The following is a 16,568-nucleotide window of genomic DNA, read 5'->3' as shown; positions in this document are numbered from 1 at the left end:
TGACGCCGGCAAGGGACTGGCGCGCCGCTGTGACGTCGGCGGGTCCACGCGCTGTGGAGGCAGTGCGCAGGCGCGGGCCTGGCTGTGCGGGCGGCGGTTGAGGCTTCCGGACGCGGCGCCGACCATGACCCAACAGGGCGCGGCGCTGCAGAACTACAACAACGAGTTGGTCAAGTGTGAGCAGCGGGCACGGGAGGCCGCGGGCCAGGGTCCGGCCGACTCACCCGGGAGGCCGCGCGGACACGCCTCACGAGCCCGGCTCGGCGGCCTGCCCGCCCGGTGCGTTGCTCGTCGGGGTCCGAAGCTCACGAGCGCCAGCCCCCAGCTCTGTCTTCCCGCCCACCCTAGGCATCGAGGAGCTGTGTCAGAAGCGAGAGGAGCTGTGCCGGCAGATCCAGCAGGAGGAGGACGAGAAGCAGCGGCTGCAGAATGAGGTGAGGCAGCTGACGGAGAAGTTGGCCCGCGTCAACGAGAACCTGGCGCGCAAGATCGCCTCTCGCAACGAGTTTGACCGGACCATCGCAGAGACCGAGGCCGCCTACCTCAAGGTGGGGCTCTCAGCTGTGCGCTGTCAGTGCCGCACAGGGATCTGGGGCCAGGGCTCACAGCTGTAGGCGGGACGGTGGAGCCGTCTGTGGGATCCCAGAGAGTGAGCTGCGGTGTATTGGGAAGAGTGCGTGGCGTGGGCCGGAACCAACCCACCCGGCTTGGCTTTGCAGGGAGGGAGCGAGGGAGGGCTTTGGGAGGGTGGTCTTATCCACCTGTGGCCGGTTGGTTTCAGCACGGGCCAGGTGGGGATTCCCATTCTCCAGTGTGAGAGAGCCTGAGGCGGCGGGATCTTCCTGCCAGAGAAATAACGATTCTTTTCTTTCTCTGGCCCCAGATCCTGGAGAGCTCTCAGACTCTGCTCAGTGTCCTCAAGCGGGAAGCTGGGAACCTGACCAAAGCCACAGCCTCAGACCAGAAGAGTAGTGGAGGCAAGGACAGCTGACGAGTGCCTGTCTCAGCCGTGGCCTGTGGCTGCTCAGTCCCCAACATGTCTGTCCTAAAGCATCTTTGTTCTGCGTGGCCTCAGATGCCTTCTCACTATCACAGGAGCCCAGAGGGGCAGCTTCCGACCTCCACCGGCCTTGGGTGACAAGAAAAGCCCTAGGACAGTCCAATAGGAAAGGAGATCGTTGCTCTGTACTCACAGGTGTCGTGGGGACCCTGAGCTCCTGGTTAGCACCATGACTGGCCTCTCTCTGAAGCCCCCAAACCCCCTTGGGCTGCCAGGGAGGTCCTGGTCCTGGTCCAGGTACTGTGGGAACCACTCTTCAGCCACTAGGGGCCCAGGCCAGGCATGTTGAGGAAAGAATCTTGACTCCAGAACTGAACCTTAGGGCCCATCCCCATGGCCTCTGATGTTTCAATAAAGGTTGTTTTGCAAAGACTTGTGGCATCATCTGCCAGCTACCATGTATCCTGTTGTAAGGAAGAAGGCCTGCCGTTTTCCCTGGTTGTCCTATCTTCAAAACAGAACTGAGGTCAGCCCTAGCCCTTAACTCTCCTAGTCTTTTTTTTCCCTGAGTCCAGCGCACAAACCACTTTCCTGTGAGGGGCTTTGCTATGCCATGGTGGTCAGCACAGAGCCTGAGACAGCTGGCAGCACTTTATCCCAGCTGTTCTGGTTCTAGGGCTCAGCATGGACTGGGGTTCTGTCCCTTCCTCAGAGTTCTGTTTGGTCCAGTATATTGCCGCCGCCAGGACCCACCTCCCAACCACGGTGTTGCTTACTCCTATTTCCATGTGTCCTGTGGCCCAGCCCTTTGCCACAGCTTCTCAGCAACAAGTTGGGAAGTATTTGTTGACTAAGAAGATCCAGAAAACAGGCTTGGTAGTTTACACCTATAATCCCAGCACTGAAGAAGAAAGGTGGCCTTAAGTTCCAGACCATAACTTCCAGGCCATTCTAGGTTGCATAGTAAACTGTAGGCCAGCTTGGGGTACAGTATGAAGCCCTTTTTTAAACAAAAAGGATCCATAAAGCTGGGCTTATTCTCTGAGGGAAACATATGTAATACTCTGCCAAGTCAGGCACTTTATCTGTTCTTAGGTGACAGGAAGAGAAGACACTTGTGTTCCGTGCCTGTGACAGTTTCCCCGTGTCTGTAGATAGCCCTACTTCTTCCCTGGCTGCCTAGGCCTGAGAGCACAGCTTCCAAGCAGGAAGTTCTGCATCTCCCTGACTCTTGGGAGTTCTCTGTTGCCACAGCCTTGTTAAAGTCTCACAGGTCAGGAGGTATCCAAACCAGCCATGAGAAAAGATGTCCCTCTGGGTGGTGGTGACACCTCCACCACCTGCCTGCCTTTAATCCCAGCACTCGGGAGGCAGAGGCAGGCGGATCTCTGTGAGTTCGAGGCCAGCCTGGGCTACAGAGTGAGTTCCAGGACAGGCACCAAAGCTACACAGAGGAACCCTGTCTCGAAAAACCAAAAAAAGAAAAAAAAGAAAAGATGTCCCAAGTTCACTTAGCCCCATCCCTATGTTGTACACAACTAGCTCCATTACTAGGCTCCTGGCCCCGTGGTGAATCCTGTCATTTACAATACTCACCTTCTACCCTCTGGCAGCTAGGTCCCTGGGACATGGAGTTCCAGACCCCAGAGATTAGGACCACTTCCCACTGTACTAGCTTTGAGGGAGAAAGTAACAGGATTGGGGTGGGGAGAGAACAAGAGCCTGGACCAGCAAGACCTCCAGATGTGAGAACACCAGACTCAGGCCACCTTTTGCTTCTTTGCACAGGTACCCAAGTTAGGCTCCACCTTGTTCTCAGACTGAGGACCATGTAAAGAAGGCAAAGGCAGCCTTGGTACAGTGCTGTTTATTGAGTCCAATATCAGGAAGAAAAAAAAAAACACCCTGCCATCTGTCATGAAGGGTAGCCGAGTTCCACCGTGGCAGAATCATGTGCTGAGGGCAGGAGCCTGGGGTTCAGCAAAGAGCAAATGGCTAGGACAGCCTCTCACTCCTGACTGTGGCCACTCCTCAGAAGGTAGGAGCTGAGAGGCAGGACAGACGGCACCCTGGGGCAAGATTTGTTCAGGCGCCCCACCTCATCACACACAGATGTCAGCCTATCCCATAGGCAATTCCCACCTGTTCTCTGGAGCCTCAAACAGGAATGAGATTCAGACCTGGCCCTAAGGGCAGAAGGCAACAGGGAGAGAGGAAGGCTGGGAGAGCCAGATGGAAGGGACACAGAATAAAGTCAGGGCTCCTGGGCTTTGACTTGCTTCCAGAACCACCACACTTGGGGCTAAGTCTTGGCCATCCTGGCAGCCCCAGGGGTCAGAAATAGAGGGCTGGCTCGCTGCGGAAGTCCGAGAGATCGTTCTGACTGGCAGGTGTTAGCTGAGAGAAAGAAGAGAATATAGCCACTAAGCCTTTTCAGGCATCAACCCCTTCCCAAGCAGGCCTGCCCCTGGGCGTCCGGGTGTTCACCCCAACTCCACCCGGCTTACCATGACCTCCTTAGGTGGGGGTTCCACCTCACTTGGAGTCTGCACCACTGTCTGCTCCTGCCACTTGCTGAAGGCCACAGAATGCTTGGGAGTGTAGCTGGACAGGCCTGTGGACCAACGGGAATAGGCATGGGCACCTGGAAAATGTGGCCCAGGCTCCACTCCAGCCTGCCCATCCCAACACGCGGTGATTACCTGAGCTGCCATCTGGGAGTCGGGGGATCTCAGGGCCCACACTGCTTACAAATGTGGCCCGGGGCAGGAAGAGGGCAAAGGGCTTCTCTGAGTCAAGCCCTACTTCCTCCTCTTCGCCATCCTCCTCTCCCTCTTCCTCCTCCTCCTCTGCTTCTTCCTGTGCTAGGGAGCTCTCCGAAGGGTACTCAAACGTTGTATGCAGGGTCTTGTCATTGAAGGATATCTTCATCTAGGAGTAAGAGCCATGTCAGCAGGGACCCTTCCACCCAGTTAAGCAGAGATGCTAGCAGGGAGAGAAGAGCCTTCTACCAAGAGTTATAGGCCCCACCTATCCCACCCTCTGCCTGCAGTAGCTCCTAAGGCTAATTCCATGTGCTGGGAATCTGTGGCCCTAAAAAAATTCCTGAGCACCATCAGACTGTCAGGGGCCTGCTTAAGAGGCTAATACCCAGGAAGTTGGTGCTAGGCACTATCGCCCATTTTTCAGGCTAGTTGGGAGTCCCACTTTCATAGAGTTTAGGGTACCAGCAATACTATCAGTGATCCCAACTCCTACCCTACTGTGTACCTCAGTGGCTCCAGAATTTCATATTCAAGCAAATTCTCCCTTCTCTTCCAGTGGCCTGGTTCTGAAGGACAGAAAGCTGTGGGGCATCCTCTGTCATGATCCTCCTGTCTGCTACCTGGACTGGGAGTGCACCACCACTACCACCCCCGCCCCGCACCGCAATTTATGAGAGCTGAGGTTCTCTAGCCCTCTCAGCTGAGCTCAGCCTAGTGGGTCGGTAATGAACATGAGCACTCATCTGCAGCAGATGGGGCAGTCTTGCTGGGCTCGAAATATTAAACTCCCAGGCACAGGACACCAACAGCCAGCTCAGGTTCCCCCTCTCCCCCTGGAAGAAGCCAGAGGCCTAGCAGGATGGAAGAGGAACCTGGCAGGAGGGCTGAGCCTGTCCTGAGGCAGCAAAGTGACCCTGGTACAGGCCACAGAACGCACAGGGCCCACAAGAGCAGGAGGCCTGGACTAGGAGGCAGCCATGGCCCCCCGTCCCTCTCAACCAACGGCCATACTTGCCCACATGGCTATTAATACCCGAGCCCTCTCTGCCCTTTGGGAGATTTCCCACCCCAGGGGAAAGGCCCCAGGAACCAGAGCGTCTAGCTTCTCCTCAGCCTGCTCAAAGAGGTCTTTTCTCGCAGGTCCTCCCTACTCTGGCCATCTACACACATGAACAGGAGATGGGAAGACTGCCCTGGGTCAGGCAAAAACACAGAGATGTCCACTCCTGTCCTATGAAGGCATGCTGGCCTCAAGGCCTATCTAGTCCTGGAAGACCAGATTGAATTGGAGACAAGTACCCTAACACGAGGAGCCCAAGGCAGTATAGGGTCCAACAGGTGTGAAGTCTTCTAAACCAAAGCGGCCCCTGGATGGAGCCCTTGAGGCCCATCCCCCTACGACTGAGAATACAGGTCCGGCTGCCAGGGCCCGGCTGGATTAGCACACCCTCATTAGTCTGCATGACCAGTTCCCAGCAGGGAGGCTGAGGGGATAGATACATGTGGGTATGGTGCCTGGCACAGCCTGGCCAGGCTGGGGGTGGGGAAGCGGCTCATAAGCCTGCCTGTCTTAGCGGCTCCCCTCCCCCCAGTCACTTACTATCTCCCTTGTCTCCTCTGCCAGGCCAGTGTTCATAGACCTCCTCCTCCCTTCCAGCATAGGTCAGTGGGTCACATGGTGACTCATGCTTATGACCCCTGCCAGGGGTGGAGCTGCCAGGGCAGGTGGGGGAGGTACAGACAGGGATTGTCACTGTATAGACCTGGTCACCAGTATCTGGGGGACTTTACCCAGCACACCTAATACAGCAGGCAGGTGATGGAAGCTCCGGGCTTTCACAGGGCCTTTGGTGGCAGAACCTCCCAGCTTTTACAGGGCCCTTTGTTCTCCTTCAGCCTGCCCTACCCACACACACCCAGTTTGGGTTACCGAATGGTGTCCACCCTGGGACTCAAAGCAGGGAAACAGCTCAACTGGCCCAGCTGGAGGTGAGGTTTAGCCAGACCCTGCCCCCACTCCCTTGCACACACTGTCTGGCTCCCATCCCCCACTGGCCCCCAGCCAAAGTTCCCAAGGGTGACAGGACAATAGATCAGAGCTACCCCACTGGGATAGCCACAGTTGCTCCCTCCTGAGGGCAGACCCTGTACCAGTGAGATTCCATGACTAAGGGTCCAGTCCCTCGCAGGGCTCTCTGGCTCCAGAAAGACCATCTAGGGGGTCACCCATGAGAAGATTGGGGGAAAGAAGACTCTCAGAAGACTCCCAGCTTCAACTAGGGGAGGCCACTGCAGACTGAAGGAAGATGATGTTGCTGGAAAGAGCCGAAAGGATAGACATACCTTCAAATGGGAGCCAGACTGAGAGCCACAGCTAGGCCACAGAAGTTAGGGTGAAGGTTATACCTACAGGGAAGGTGGGAGGCCTGAACCCTGAGGACACGAACATGCTGGGGTGTGGCACAGGAACAGGAGGTGGGAAAGCGGAAGGAGCAGCCAGACAGGTAGGAGCCACTGGTGCGCCCAATCAGGGAGGGAGGGGCGAAAGGACACCCCACTTGCCAGGAAAACAGTGGGGCTGGGAGGCTGCACCACGCTACATCAGAGAAGAGGAGCAGACGGGGACTCTCTCTCCCAATAGGTAAATTCAATGGAAACGTTTCTGCCAAGCTGCCTCTCAAGGACCCTGGTCATTAGAGGTAACCCTCACTACCTAGAACAGGGCTGAATCCCTGTGAAGTCATGATGCCCTCTGCCAAGCTGACGACCCGAGGCAGGCTACCCCACACGATGGATGCCCTGCTGCCTGGAAGGCCCAATGAGGAGCAATCCCTCACCTATACCCTAGAAAACCAGCAGCATTGCCTTGGGGTCACCCAGTCATAGGGGAAGGGGAACCAAAGTGTTCAGTGGCCCCGAAGGTCCTCTGGGCCTACCTACTCCCACCAGGGAGAAGCAGGAGTCTGGGCCAGGCCAATGATTTGAGCCTCAAAACAAGCACCCCTTAGCCGGGTGGTGGTGGCGCACGCCTTTAATCCCAGCACTTGGGAGGCAGAGGCAGGCGGATCTCTGTGAGTTCGAGGCCAGCCTGGGTTACAGAGTGAGTTCCAGGACAGGCACCAAAACTACACAGAGAAACCCTGTGTAGTTGAAAAACAAAAAACAATAAAAAAATAAAAAATAATAAAAAAAAAAGCACCCTGGGTTTCCCTAGGGGCTGCAGGCAGGAGAAATGTCAGCGAAAGGACAAAGTACATGAAGGCCTCACCCTGCACACTGCTCTGAAGGTTGGGCAGCTTTGTGCCCTGCCTCCTCCCTCCCACAGGCATCCTGTGTCTTGCTGGGCTGGGCAGCTGGTGCATGCACAGGCAGGACAGCACAACCAGCAGGTTGTTCTGCTACAGAAGGTCCTGCCCAGGCCACTTGGCCATAATAAGCATCATCCATCTGGACCCCCAACTACCTCAGACTGGCCCAGACACCAGGCTGCTGGCCAGGGCCCTACCCCCGCCCCCGACAGTATTTGGGCCTGGCCTTGCTTTTGTTTTTGAGATCTACATGAACCACCACACCTGGAACTCCTGCTCTTCTCCCTTTAACCCAGTCATGAGTGACTCCCACAGTTGTCTCTAGACAGGGCGGGATAGGCCAGCAGCCTTTAAGTCTCAAGGTGGAGGACTATCCCAGGAGAAGAGCAAGGCTCTGGAAACAGGAACCTGAACTCAGCTCCTGAACCTCCCAAGCTTCAGCTTCCTCGTCTACATAAGGGGTGCTTTCATCGCTTCTCAGACAAGCATGGGGATGGGTCACCTCACAGAGATGCCAAGGTCAAGGTCAGGAAGCAAGGTAAGGAAGGAGCAGAAAAGAGGGGGAAGGGGCCTGGACCAACGTGCCCCAAGAACTCAGGGCACAGAGCTCAGATGAGAGCGGAAGAGACATGGTCTCATGGGGCAGAAACTGTTGCAGCCCTGAGTCCCCTCACCAGAATCCCCCCAAGAAAGGTCACTGTGGACTCCTGACCCAGCAGATGAATTGGCAAGAGGGAGGATGCCAAGGCCAGTAGTGACAGGAAGCAGACAGTGGGGGAGAAAATGAAGAGTGAGGAGGTGGTGTGGCTCATTACACAGGGTCCCCAAGGAAACTGAGGCTGGAGGTGACCATCGAGGTGAGCCTAGCTCCCAGCTGTTCTGAGGCACAAACTGTGCATGCCATCTTGGCAGAAGGGAAAGGTGCACACACCTCCCTGCACCAGCTGACTGAGAGTCATGTGTGGTTGGTCTTGGAATTTGCCCCAGGGGACAAACACAGACCCTGGAACAATCAGGAAGAATCTGAGGAACGCTTTCCTTGTGCCCAGAGGGCTCCAAGCCACTGGCCAGAGGTAGACAGGAAATATGGCTCACTCCGGCCAGCTATGAGCCTCTAGGGGATTGTTCTTGAGTCTCTCTGCCCAAGGCCCTCTTGACTAAGTCTGGCATGAAGCCTTGGTGCTCAATCCATGCTTGCAGAAGGCAAAGGCCTGCCAAGCTCTGGCTCCAGTACCTTCCAGGGTGCTGAGAACCTCCAGTTGGCTTATAGGCTGTGTGTCCAGGCTGACCTCAGGCTGAAGAGGATCTGCAAAGAATGACTGGCCTACCTCCTTCTCATTTACATCCAGGCTCTGGATATCTTTCCAAACCAGGCTCCATAGGAATATGCCAGGCTGCCTTCAAATCAAAGACCTAGTCAGAGCCAACAGGCCAGGCTATTTCCTGAAGGCAGACCTCCCATCAGTTGGAACTAACCACTCCAAAGGGATGCAGGAGCTCTGCACTGCCTGGCCAGCTCTCCCTTCCAAATCTCTGGGGCAAACAGTAGGTTGACCAACCTCAGCCTTGAGCTATCACAGCTCCACAAGAGCCCTGGACCTGGCACAACCACACAGCCCAATTCTTCTGTCATCTGTATAGAAACCGACCACGCCAGCAGCCCTCCCCCTACCACTTACCTTTTTTCTTGAAGAGCCAGCCTTGATGAGGCAGGACTTCTGGAGGGCCAGGTAACCACCGATCACTTCAATCTCATGCACAGTGGGGTAGCGTTTCTTGAGGGTGTTCTCCAGGGCAGTGTGGGGTCCTGAGAGGCTATCAGCATCCTGTTCCTCAGCCTCCTGTTGCTGGGACTGCCCATTGGCCTGACTGAAGTGTGGCTCCTGAAGGGTCTCTGGCTTCCTCTTAGGCACCACTATGAAAGTGTTGCCGCCTCGGTTTGGGAGTTCTGAGGTGTGCCCAGGCCTGGCAAGGTGCAGGTGGTGCTGGGGAGGCACACCAGCGGCTGAGGAGGGCAGTTTGGCTTCTTGAGAGGCTTCCTCTTCTGAGTCGACTTCATCAATGAAGGTGACTGGAAGTCCTGGCCTCCCAGGCTCCTGGCCATTCTTGGCCAGGCCAGGAACCCCCAAGCCCTCAGCCGGCTCAGCTTCAACAGTGGCTGGTAGAAGTGGAGGTGGTGAGGATGGCCTCTGCCACCTAACAGACTGGTCTGTGACAGCAGTGGCTGGCCTGGGGCAGCCCTCCTCCCTAGGTGCCCACTGCACTTCAGCAGCCAAGGAACTCCTCTCCAGGGCGGGTGAACCATCCACTGTAGATGCCAGCTGGGCTCTGAGCCCCTGGCTCTGAGAGGCCCAGCCTACCTCCGCGTTTGGCTCCTCTGCCTGCCTCCCCTCCGAAGGATGGCTCCCAAGGGCCTTGCGCTTGGGGATCAACACGAAGGAGTTGCGGGAGTTAACACGGAGGCTGGCCAGGGCCCTGGCCTGAAGGTCCCCGATTGGGATAGTTTCCACGTCTGGCTTGGGGGCTGGCCTTATTTCGAAGGAGTCATTGGCGCTGGTGGCAGAGGAGACCCACCGGCGCTGGCTGGGAGTGGCACTGGCTGGACTGGCAGGGGGCCCAACTGGAGTGGCACTTGGGGTCCCAGGGCTTGGGGGTGGGTGGAGAGAGGGTTCCTCTGACTCCACCTTTGGCTTCCACTTGCCCGGCGCAGGAGGAGAGCCCGACAACCCATTGGCAGGGCCGGCCGGGGACTTCTGGGTCATGGGTCCATTAGAAAGCGAGCGATTGACCGCACCGCGGGGCAGGCCCCGGGGGTGAACAGTGAAGGAGTTGCTGCCGGTCTTCTGGAGGAAATCGCTGCGCCGGGCCCCAGGGCCTGCGGTGCCATCGGGGTGCGCGGGCTCGCAACAGGCGGAGCGCTGACCCGCACGCGGAGCAACGGGGACAGGCGGAACAGGGAGTGCGGGCGGGCTGGGAAGCACCGATGAGCCAGGAGCCAACGACCGATTGGTGGGAGCGCGCGTGGCAGCAGATGCAGACGCCACGGGAAGCTGAGGGAGCCCAGGGCGGGAGCGCTCCGGGCTTCCGCGGCTGCGGGGCGCGGCTGGGGAATCGAACTTCTCCAGCAGGCGGCTGACACGGCCCGGCTGAGGCGCCTCGTACACCACGACCTCGGCAGCGCGGATTCCCGCAGCGGGCGGCACGGCGGGCGGGAAGCCAGGCGCTGACTCGATGATGAGGATGTTGTCGGCTCGGATGGTACGTACGCCGGGCACGCGACGGTACAGCTCCAGCAGCTGCTGCGCCGGCCGTGCCCCTCGCCGCCGCTCCGATTCAAGTCTCATGAACGGGTTCTCGCTTAGCGGACCCAGACTCTCGGCCAGAACCAGCTTCTCGTTCTGTCCCTCCGGCGCCGCTCCGGGTCCCGGACCTCCGCTCAGGGCGGCCAGTTTAGCTCGCCTCCGCTCAAGGATCTCCCGCTTCCAGGCCGGCATCGCGCTGCGCGGCCCCGGGCCCGGCCGCCCCAGGCCGGCCATGCTGCGGACGCAGCCGCCGTCGGGACTGCACAGGCGGCCGCTCGCCCGGCAGACTCTCAGCTACCTGCCTCAGTACCGCGCCGTGCCACGCCCCCCTTGGTAGCGGCCAATTGGGCGAGCGCGCTCTGACCCAAGGGCAGAACAGACCGCCAATGGTAGAGGTATACGGCCTAATTGATTGGCGAACATTCACTTACACCCTCCCCTATAGAGTTCTTATTGGACTACGACCGGCACCGACCAGTCTTTATTGGCGAAGATCAGTGAACACGCTCCCCAGGGAGGCACAGCTCAATGGCTGCCCCTCACTTCCGCCTCTGCGCTCGGGACTCGGCACCTGTGGACCACAGTTAGGCAGGGCTGGTCTTGGCATATCGCCTAGCGGACCCTTGCGACCTAGATGACCTTGGTACGGTTCCGACCTCCTCGACACTCGGACAGCCACTCTGTTTTCTTGGGAAAGAGCCCTGCGCGGAAGCAGAGCGGTCCTTGCTTCTGTGGACAGTACACAAGCGCATGGGCCTTCCACCTTTGGGCCCAGGCCCTGCTCTAATCCAGAGTCCTTGATCCTCCGCGGGCAGGCAGGCCAGGGCCCCTTCAGGACCTAGAAATGCTGCTTCTGAGATCCATCCAGGCATAAGGAAATGTTTTTTTGAGAATCTTGTTTTTGTAGATCCCAGACCTGTTGATTAGACCTATGTAAGTGAATCTCTGGCGCACAGCTTGCCATCTGTGGTCCTGCCAGGTATCCATAGGTGTAGGAGGTACCAAGTAAGCAGCCTCATTTCTACACACAAACAAGTCACACATACAAGGAAAGCTTCACACACTTAGGCAGTCCTGTCATGCAAATGTGTACAAAAATTAGGGTAAGGGTAGTCCCACTCACTCCCGTTGAACTCCCTACCTCGGGGAATGGGTAGGGGATTAGTGACTCAGGGGCACAACCTCACAGCCGACAAGTCTTTAGGAAAGGATTCTTTGGACAGAACTGCATAGTGTCCAATCTACACCCTTTCCCAGGGTACACAGTAGGGCAACTGCTTGGAGGCATTAGAAAATTGTGGACCACAAGCTGGGCGGCAGCACACGCCTTTAATCCCAGCACTCGGGAGGCAGAGGCAGGTGGATCTCTGTGAGTTTGAGGCCAGCCTGGTCTACAGAGTGAGGTCCAGGACAGAGCTGCACAGAGAAACCCCGTCTCGAAAAGCAAACAAACAAACAAAAAAAAAAAAAAAAAAAGAAAAGAAAAAAGAAAGAAAGAAAAGAAAAAAGAAAACTGGGGACTACCGTCTAGGAGGCTGTTCTTCCTGTATCTGCCCTACAGTCAACAGCCAGCTGAGGCCCAGCACTGCTGCCTCTGGTGCCACTTGCCTTCAAGGGACTCTGCTTCATGGAATGTGGGTCTCTACAAAAACAGTCGATGCAGCCTAGGGGTGTGTGCCTTTACTGGCTTCTGGGTCGCACAGCAGTCTACACTTGGCATCTCCTTATCTGTAACTCTGACTTACCTTCTTGCCCACTCCATTAGACTGAAGATTATAATCTGAATTTCAACTACTTGGATGTCGTTCCCAAACCACGTTTTATTTTTCCCTTGGTAGTATCAGAGCTTGAACCTAGAGCCTTTTGAATGCTGGGTAAGCACTCCACTAGTGAGCTACAGCCCCTCAAATCACTTCTCCAAAGGAAGCTTCTAATACTCAAGGCTTCTATACTCAGATTTCCCAATTCCAAACTACCAAAATAAAACAGGAACGCACAATACAAAATCTAAAAAGTGTTACAAGGAAAACCACTGATAGTTCAGCTTGTATCTTGCCTGGGCTGGAGACATTTTCTCCTAGCTGGGGTAGCAGACAAGTTTAAGTGTTCATCCCCAGACAGAGGGGTCACAAGCTGCTGTGCTGCAGCACAGGGAAGCATGCCCATTCTGCAAAGGGCCACACTCAGACATTCACCTGGTGATGCTCACAAAGACAATTTTGTCACCAGGAAACATGGCAATGTCAGAAGAAACTTTCAGTTATTACAAATGAAGGCTGTTACTGACATCCAGTGAGCAAAGACTAGGCACACTACTAAACATCTTACATCTTCAGGACAGTCTCTTCATCCACAATAAAGAATGCGCCAGGGGCTGCTGAGCTAGCTCACTGTCAAGAACACAAAGGACCTAGATTTGGTTTCTTGCACCTGTATGGCTGTAACTCATTCCTGGGGATCCAACACCCTCTTCTGGCCTCCACAGACATTGCACATGTGGTGCACATCCACACATAAATCTTTTTTTTCCTTTTTTTTTTTTTTTTTTTTTTTTTTTTTTTTTTTTTTTTAGCAATCTTTTATTTTTTTAATGATTTTTTTTGGTGGGAGGGTCGAGACAAGGTTTCTCCGTGTTGTTTTGGTGCCTGTCCTGGATCTCGCTCTGTAGTCCAGGCTGGCCTCGGACTCACAGAGATCCGCCTGGCTCTGCCTCCCAAGTGCTGGGATCAAAGGGGTGTGCCACCACTGCCTGGCTTTTTTTTTTGTAAAGAAAGATCTAGCCGGGCAGTGGGTAGTGCATGCCTTTAATCCCAGCACTCAGGAGGCAGAGGTAGGCAGATCTCTGTGAGTTCCAGGCCAGCCTAGTCTACAAAGGAGTTCCAGGACAGTCAAGGCTACACAGAGAAATCCTGTCTTTAAAAAAAAAACAAAAAAAACAGCTGTGCTGAGGAACACTGTACTCTGCAGGTCACATTAGATCTGTCAACTATTAACTTTTGTTGATGTTCTTTAAGACTCTCCCGCCCCCTCGTCAGGCTGCTACATCTCACAGCCCAGGCTGACTTCCAGCCATGTTATCAATGATGACATTGTAATTTTAATCCTCCTGCCTCCACCCCACCCAAAAGAGGATTACAGGTAAACACTCTATCAATGAAGCTACAGCCCGAAGTCCCTTTTCCCCTCTTTCTTTTTCCTTTTAACAGTCACTTCAGGAAACACTTGTGGCATCCTGGTTTTTTGGGGGTTTTTTTGGTTTTGTTTTTTGTTTTGTTTTTTTGAGACAGGGTTTCTGTGTAGTTTTGGTGCGTGTCCTGGATCTCACTCTGTAGACCAGGCCTGCCTCTGCCTCCCGAGTGCTGGGATTAAAGGTGTGCACCATGGCCGCTCGGCAGCATCCTGTTTTAAATCCTTTAAAAATGTAAAACTTGCCGGGCGGTGGTGGCACACGCCTTTAGTCCCAGCACTCGGGAGGCAGAGCCAGGCGGATCTCTGTGAGTTCGAGGCCAGCCTGGGCTACAGAGTGAGTTCCAGGAAAGGCGCAAAGCTACACAGAGAAACCCTGTCTCAAAAAACCAAAAAAAAAAAAAAAAAAGTAAAACTTAAGAGCTTATGAGATGGCCAAGCAGGTAGAGGCGCTTGTAAGCAGGCCAGACTGAGTTTGTTCCAATATCACAAAGCTAACAAATAAATGCCTAAGTGGTGTGGCACGCATGCACCTGTATTCACACACACACACAGAAATAATTTTAAAATGTAAAAGCTGTAATGTAGCTCAGCTGGTAGAATGCTTGCCTGTGCCAATGGTGTGTGCCTTTAATCCTAGCACTTGGGAGGGAAAGGCTGGCCTCTACAAGTCTGAAGCCTGGTCTACAGAGTAAACTCCAGGCCAGTCAAGGTTACATCGTGAGTTCCTGTTTCAGTAGCAGTATTACTACTACTACTGTTATTACTAATAATAATAAAATGTTTGCCTAGTATGGTGGATATCTGAGTTCAAGGCCAGCCAGGTCTACAGAGAGAGTGCCAGGACAGCCAAGCCTATATACAAAGAAACCCTGCCTTGAAAAACCAAACCAGGGCTGGAGAGATGGCTCAGCAGTTAAAAGCACTGGCTGTTCTTGCAGAGGTCCTGAGTTCAATTCCCATCAACCACAGGGTGGCTCCCACCATCTGTAATGAGATCTGGCGCCCTCTTCTGGCATGCAGGCAGAACGCTGTATACATAATAAATCTTTAAAAAAAAGAAAAAGAAAAGAAAAAACCAACCAATCAACCAACCAACCAACCAAAGAAGCCCCACAAAACCAAAACGAGTTTGAGGCAAGCCTTGGCTACATGACACCCTATTTTAAAAAAAAATGTTCTCAGATCTGGGCCATTAAAAAAAAAAAGCAAAGAAACAGGCCTCAGGCCATCATTTGTCAACTCTATAGGGTGTCATGAGAGCTCACCAAGGAGTCAAGAGCTCTGGTGTCACGATCTAGAAAGCAGAGTCTGTTGTTTTCAGCTGGGATGGGCAGTGGTACAAGTTACCCATCTTCTAAAATAAGGGACTTTCCAATAGTCTACCCCCCATTGTGCTCTAGCCATACATTCTGGTGCACCAACCAACTCAACCCTGTGACCAGCTGTCCACATGGCAAAGAACATCTTAGCATTCACCTTACTCAAACATTGAGATGTCTAGGTATATATTGTTGATTTCAAGAAACATTTTTTTTCCATCTCAGCAAAATGGTATCATTTGGCACAACTGACATAAAATCAAAGACCTTAGGTCAATAAACTCAAGCTGTTCACAAGCTCTTATGTGCAAGTATCCATTTCCACGAGCATGTGGGCACCTATTCCTGTCTTTGGTCCCTTTGGGAGGTCTGTCTGTCTGTCTCAGGTGTACTAATGATGCCTGCCACAAGGTGGTGGGAAACTCCGTGAAACTGCAATCTGTTGGGCCAGGAAATCAAGCAATGTCTGGAGGCCAGAGTTTTTTCTCAGACTGCAGATAATCACACAAGGTCCTACTCATGTCTTTTTTCAACAGTCTCTATGTGGGATGGAGTGAAGAAAAGGCTAATCTTCCCCAGGACACAGAAAAGTGTTGCAAGCTCTGTGACATCATCAATCGTATAGAGAAGTCTGGCCTGGACCGACGGAGGGGTAAGCTCTGAGGTCAGTGCTGCTGAACCAACAAGCTGATTTACAAACGGGCACATCACCACGGGAAATTTTCAGGGCCTATCAGGATATTTTACTTATATGCAGTTTCCAAATGTCAGAAAAGTTCAGTATTGTCTGGCAACTCAGCGCATAAATAACAGGAAATGAATTTTAATAATCGAGGCTTCACTTTTAAGTTTTGCTGAGGAAACAATCTTAGAAATAGGAAAAACTGGACAGTAAACTGGGCACAAGCAGACACTGATTTCTGACCAAAGCTCCTCCAGTGTTGCCAAGTAGGATCTGGATGGGGAGATCTAGCACTCCAGCTGCGCAGTGCTCCATTTCCAGCCCCTGCACGAGGCTAGTTGACGCGACAAGCCCGGATCATGAGCAGCTGCAGGAGAATGAAGACCGGAGACGTGATCAGGCCGAACCAGAGCTCTCGAGTTTGATCCACCAGCTTCTGGCACAGCAGCATCTCAAAGACAAACTTGAGGCTGAGGACTGTGAGAACCCAGAAGAGGCGCAGTACAGCCAGTCGTTTCTCCCCATCTTGGAAGAGGCGCACCGACACGATGGTGGTGAAGTAGGTGCTGAGCCCGTCGGCGGCGAAAAAGGGCACAAATACGTTCCACCAGGAGAGGCCCGGGGCCAAGCCGTCCACTCGTAGTGCCAAAAGCACAGAAAACACCAACAGGGCCAGCAGGTGCACAAAGATCTCAAAGGTGGCGAAGCCCAGCCACTGCACCAGCTCCCGCAGTGAGAATAACATCGCGCCTGTTTAATGCCGGCCGGCAGCCGGCCGACGGCGCCCCGCACCGGGCCGTGCCCACTTCGTCCGCGGGCCTGGCTACCGCCTGCTGCCGCCGCTGCACATGCGAGGCAATAAGCGGCCCAGCCCTGCCTGGACCCCGGCCGCGGCGCTCCGCCGCTCTCCAGACCCGGAGCCTGAACCCGGAACGGGATGCTAGGGAACGCCGGCGGTCTAGACGCTATCCCCGCCCACCCACGTCCCACCCACCTCGCGCTG

At 54.6% G+C, this 16,568-nt stretch overlaps 3 protein-coding genes across 3 annotated transcripts; 1 reads left to right on the top strand and 2 right to left on the bottom strand.

The window, feature by feature from the left end:
* Positions 1-33: 33 nt before the first annotated feature.
* Positions 34-1,309, top strand: Ssna1 (SS nuclear autoantigen 1). The gene is made up of 3 exons (XM_059260293.1): positions 34-176; positions 349-548; positions 884-1,309. Exons 1-3 carry the CDS (start codon positions 125-127, stop codon positions 989-991), a joined length of 360 nt encoding a protein of 119 aa, XP_059116276.1. The 5' UTR covers positions 34-124; the 3' UTR covers positions 992-1,309.
* Positions 1,310-3,107: 1,798 nt separating this feature from the next.
* On the bottom strand, positions 3,108-10,624 carry Tprn (taperin). Its single transcript, XM_059260281.1, has 4 exons — positions 8,753-10,624; positions 3,703-3,931; positions 3,508-3,614; positions 3,108-3,397 (listed from the first exon to the last, which is right to left on the bottom strand). The coding sequence occupies exons 1-4, from the start codon at positions 10,607-10,609 to the stop codon at positions 3,335-3,337; spliced, it is 2,256 nt and encodes a 751-aa protein (XP_059116264.1). The 5' UTR covers positions 10,610-10,624; the 3' UTR covers positions 3,108-3,334.
* A 4,428-nt stretch (positions 10,625-15,052) lies between these two features.
* On the bottom strand, positions 15,053-16,533 carry Tmem203 (transmembrane protein 203). Its single transcript, XM_059259095.1, has one exon. It carries the CDS (start codon positions 16,308-16,310, stop codon positions 15,900-15,902), a length of 411 nt encoding a protein of 136 aa, XP_059115078.1. The 5' UTR covers positions 16,311-16,533; the 3' UTR covers positions 15,053-15,899.
* Between the last annotated feature and the right edge of the window lie 35 nt (positions 16,534-16,568).

This window comes from Peromyscus eremicus, chromosome 4 (genome assembly GCF_949786415.1).
Source record: "Peromyscus eremicus chromosome 4, PerEre_H2_v1, whole genome shotgun sequence".
NCBI lineage: Eukaryota > Metazoa > Chordata > Mammalia > Rodentia > Cricetidae > Peromyscus > Peromyscus eremicus.
Note: the sequence above shows the minus strand (reverse complement) of the source record. Positions and strands in the feature narration are given on the sequence as shown.